Source organism: Wasmannia auropunctata, unplaced genomic scaffold (genome assembly GCF_000956235.1).
Source record: "Wasmannia auropunctata unplaced genomic scaffold, wasmannia.A_1.0 LD336076.1, whole genome shotgun sequence".
In the NCBI taxonomy this organism is placed as follows: Eukaryota; Metazoa; Arthropoda; class Insecta; order Hymenoptera; family Formicidae; genus Wasmannia; species Wasmannia auropunctata.
Window position 1 is genome coordinate 5,069,540 of NW_012026814.1, and position 2,678 is coordinate 5,072,217.

The 2,678-nt window shown below is 61.9% G+C and overlaps 1 protein-coding gene across 1 annotated transcript in view; it reads right to left on the bottom strand.

The window, feature by feature from the left end:
• Positions 1-2,612, bottom strand: part of LOC105449509 — an 8,138-nt gene extending 5,526 nt beyond the window's left edge. Inside the window, exon 1 of the mRNA XM_011688766.1 lies at positions 26-2,612. Within this exon, the coding sequence (XP_011687068.1) occupies positions 26-2,612 (2,587 nt within the window). The remainder of the gene's footprint in view (positions 1-25) is intronic.
• Between the last annotated feature and the right edge of the window lie 66 nt (positions 2,613-2,678).

Here is a 2,678-nt window from a genome sequence, read left to right on the forward strand (position 1 = left end):
TGGCTTCTGTGGTCCAGCGATATGCCTTGAAGCACGGCATCGTGATTCGCTGACCATTTACGCAGCGGGAAACCGCCCGCCGTACACAGCCGAGATAGCTGCTGCTGTAGGCGGAGAGCCTCGTCCAGAGTAGAGGCACCGGAAAGGACGTCATCGACGTACGTGTCCCGCTGGAGCGCCTGAGCGCCCAGGGGGAAGCACTTGCCCTCGTCTTCAGCCAACTGGTGCAGCGTGCGGATCGCAAGGTAGGGGGCACACGCGAGACCGTAGGTCACCGTGTTCAAGCGGTACTCACCGACCGCGTCCCCCCCCCACAGAATGCGCTGAAGGTCGCGGTCGTCCGGGTGCACCAGGATCTGCCGATACATCTTCTCAATATCGGTAGCTAACACGTATCGGTGCAAGCGCCAGCGGGTGAGAACGTCAGCAAGGGCAGGCAGCAAGTTCGGCCCCGCGAGCAGCCAGGCATTCAACGAAGTGTCGGAAAGCACCCGGGATGAGCCATTGAAGACTACTCGTATCTTCGCGCCACTGCCCTCTCCCTTCATGACGCCGTGGTGGGGTAGGTAGCATACCCGACCAGGCGTTACAGCTTCAAGAGGAGAGGCGACCGACATGTGGCCTAGCTCGTGATATTCGACCATGAACCGATGATAGCGATCGCGGAAGTCCGGGTCGCGAGAGAAGCGGCGTTCCATCACGCTCAACAATCGGGCGGCCGCACGGCGCGTTGCGGAAAGATCCGGGGCACTCGGCCGGAGAGGAAGGCGCACCTGGTAGCGGCCAGTAGCGTCCCGAGAGTGCGTGCGGGCGAAGTGCGCCTCGCACTCCTGATCATCAGGCGAAAGCGGTAGAGGGGCAAGAGGGGCCTCCTCCTGCTCCCAGAAGCGGCGCACCAAGCTGCTCAGCTCATCCGCGGACGAGCATTGCAACGACGTGATGGCGCAGGTTGAGTGTCCGGTGCCTGCAGCACCAAGAATGATCCAGCCAAGCTGCGTCTGCTGGGCGATGGGCTCGAGAGGTCCTCCGCGGCGCAGGCCCGGAAGCATGATGTGAGCGAAGACGTCCGCTCCAAGGAGAAGCTCCACGGCGTCATGGCCCAGGAACTCCGGGTCCGCCAGCTCGAGACCCTCCAGGTGCGGCCACACGCGCGTGACCCGTTCGATAGCACCGCCGTACACTGTTAGCCGCGGAAACACCAGGGCGGACATCTCGAAGGACGTCTGCGCGGTTCGAGACGCGAGCGTGAAGGTGACACGACCGCGCGAGACGCCACTCTGCTGACCCCCAATCCCGAAGATCGCGACGGACGTGGGAGTACGCGGCAGGCGCAGGCGTTGCGCCAGCGACTCGGCGATCATCGACGTCTCGGACCCAGAGTCCACCAGCGCGCGGACGGGATGTCGCACTCCATGCTGATCGAACAGGACGACCCGTGCGGTCGCGAGCAGCACTTGAGCGCACTCCACGGGCGGTTTCGCGACGTGCACGGAGGCCGCGGGGCCGGGCCCCGAAATGGCCGCGGAAGACGTTACGAAGGCCTCATGTAGGGACGTGTGATGACGCGCCCCACACTTACCACAGGTCTTCATGGACGGGCATCCTTCCACCGGATGTCGCCCGAGGCAGTTCCGGCACAGCTGATGGGTGTCCACTAGCTCCCGCCGCTCCTGCGGCGTTTTCCTCTTGTACTGCTCACACATCATGACGAAGTGGTTTTGCTTGCAGGCTGGGCAGCCCCGACTAGGCTCGGATCCCCGCTTCTTGGTATGGTGCGCGCGGGTGGTGCGAGACGATTTTTCACTCTTTTCGGGGGAGGCAGAGTCCACCTTCACGACCCGGAGCACTTCCTGCGTTATAAGTTGCTCTTGCAGAAAGTCCCGCAGCTCCTCGTACGACGGTGGGACGGCCGATCGGCCGAGGGAGTTCTCCCATTCCCGACGCGTCTTCGTGTCGAGCAACTCGACAACGAGGTGCACAAAGAGGTCCATGCAATCGGTGATCGGGCGGCCTATGCCTTCCAGGGCACCCACGGTGGACACTACGCCATGGAAGATCCGTCTTAGATCGTCCACGGAGTCTGGCCTCATCTTCGGTAAGGAAGTGAAGGCAGTGAGGTAGGACCTCACCAGCAGCCGCTTGTTCTCGAAGTGCTCAGCCAGTATTGACCAGGCGCGGTCGAAATTGTCCTCCGTCGTGGGCAAGTTTCTGACGAGCTGCTCGGCGTCGCCCTTGACGCTCGTCTTCAGGTAGTGCAGCTTTTCTACCTTCGACAGGGATGCTTCCACGGAGACGATGGACCGGAATAGGTCCCTAAAGGCCGGCCAATCCTCGAACTTTCCCGAGAACTGCGGCAGCTGAATCCGAGGTAGCGCTCGGCGTGAGGGCGCCGCCTCCATTTTGATCAGGCGACTCTCGTCGAGGGAGCTTGAGGCGGTCAGCGCCTGCTCAATCTCCAGCAGCCTGGCTCGTTGATCGATGTAAGTGCCTTCGATCTCGCCAATGAAGTCATCGACGATGTAGTCGTGCGTTTGGAGCTCGGCTCCGTGCGAGGATAGCAGCGCATGATGCTGCTCTTCCGCCCTCATCCATTTACCGTCGAGTATGGTCATGGCTGAGCGAACGAGGGAAGCGGAAAGCTTAGTCGAACCTACCTTTTTTAGGTTCTCGTACGTACG